Here is a 1,747-nt window from a genome sequence, read left to right as displayed (position 1 = left end):
GGAATGCCACTCATTTCTATTTGATGATTTATTTTCTTAGTTGCTGGTTAAACACCCTCCCAGGAATGGTTATTACCAATTACTGCTGTACAACGACTTGCAAGGGCTGCTGTCACAGATGGAAAAGATATTTGGCCACTCTTCCACAACAGCGTAGCTAGAAGGTTGAAAATGTCTATCCGTGTTTCATGAAGTACAGATGTTAACTCGGTATCTGCAAAGATAATACAGAAAAAAAATCAAACCATTTACACACATGCACAAGCCTAACCCTGACAACAACCATCAATTTAGATGAAGGGGGGACATAAAAGAAGTCCTGCCTCTGTCTGGTTATACTGGAAACAAAGTGCTTCATTACCTAACCCATCTTTGGAGCGAATGGCGAGAATAGCGAAGGTATTTCCCAGGAGAGGTTTCAAGAGTTCATCCTGGATTACAAGCTGAGAGTCCACCAATAAACACGATTTCAGAAGCCTGGACACAGATGACAAGTACTGAAGTAGCAGTAGCACCTGTTAATAATTTTTAAGAAGATATGAAATAAAGCCATACATTTGCACCTTCCACATTTTAATTTTATATACTCACATTACCTCAACTGATTCATAACGATTTTAATTAATATACACAACTTAAAAGAAATAATAAGATATAAATTGAAAATTTTTCTTCTAATTTTTACTGTAGAAGATGAAACAGAATTCCTAGTCTGGAAACACGTGTGAAGTCAATTTTCTAGAGACAAAAAAAATAATGTTCCTTGTCAGAAAGTCACGGCTCGTTACATGCACAGCATCATATTCTCTGGAAGCTCACAAAGAAAAACATAATCATGGTCACTAACATTGATGAATGTACACATGTATCTCCTGAAAGCAGAAGCTCAGTTTTAAGCTTTAGGAAAAAAAGTATTTCTGACATTTATTTATTTATTCTCACAAGATTTCTGCAGAAACACATTTACTTAGTAACCTCGGTATCTTTTTTCAAAGTAAGTCTGAATGCAGAGCAACAGAAGCTCTAAAATGGTGCTGTGCCATGAACATGGTATGTTCTATATGTTATATATACAGAGGTAAATTGAGTGCACTAGCAGTAACCCTCCATGCTTTGCATGCCTCAAAATTTGTTGGGAAATATGTGTCTCAAGGATTGAGACAAAGCAAAGCAGCCAGGTTTGTTGCAGAAAACAAGTATGAAATGTGTCAGTAACTGTAGCTGGCTCATACCTCAACACTGTACAAAGAAATTCTATTACATGATTTCTCTAACTGCTGAACTCAACTTGTGTTTGTAAAAGTTTGATGGTTCTAGATATAGTTCTAACACAGAAATTAATTGTTCGATGTTGAATATAATCCGGTTTATTTATTAACCCCTGTCAAAAGCAGATTCACATGAATGTAGCCTATAGCAGTGTGTCTGGACTACACTAATGAAAATAGATTATGCAAACATAATTGATTTCATAATTTAAAAAGAAATTAGAAAGGAACAAATGCTTCTCTAACCTGAGCTTTTACATGTTCTATATGACATGGATGACCCAATGGAGCTTTCAGTTCCAAGATACATCTCTCAACCAGATTTGCACTAACAAGACTGAAATAAAATAAAGTATGTTGGTTAGAAATACACTCGTATAATTAAATCTTTTAACTTAAGATTCCATAGAAGAGAACATTTTACATAAATAGAGTAAAAATAAATTAAGAAGCACTTTCTTACAAGAGTGGGGTTCAGC

At 35.0% G+C, this 1,747-nt stretch overlaps 1 protein-coding gene across 1 annotated transcript in view; it reads right to left on the bottom strand.

The window, feature by feature from the left end:
* Nucleotides 1–1,747, bottom strand: part of LOC104493589 (rotatin-like) — a gene marked incomplete at its 5' end in the record, with an annotated part of 45,594 nt that overhangs the window by 20,221 nt on the left and 23,626 nt on the right. Inside the window, 3 exons of the mRNA XM_010136303.1 lie at nt 77–214; nt 362–515; nt 1,515–1,605. Coding sequence (XP_010134605.1) covers nt 77–214; nt 362–515; nt 1,515–1,605 — 383 coding nt within the window. The remainder of the gene's footprint in view (nt 1–76; nt 215–361; nt 516–1,514; nt 1,606–1,747) is intronic.

The sequence above is a fragment of the Buceros rhinoceros genome, unplaced genomic scaffold (genome assembly GCF_000710305.1).
Source record: "Buceros rhinoceros silvestris isolate BGI_N320 unplaced genomic scaffold, ASM71030v1 scaffold7735, whole genome shotgun sequence".
Lineage (NCBI taxonomy): Eukaryota > Metazoa > Chordata > Aves > Bucerotiformes > Bucerotidae > Buceros > Buceros rhinoceros.
The sequence above is the reverse complement of the archived record's forward strand: the minus strand, read 5'-3'. Positions and strand labels throughout refer to the sequence as shown.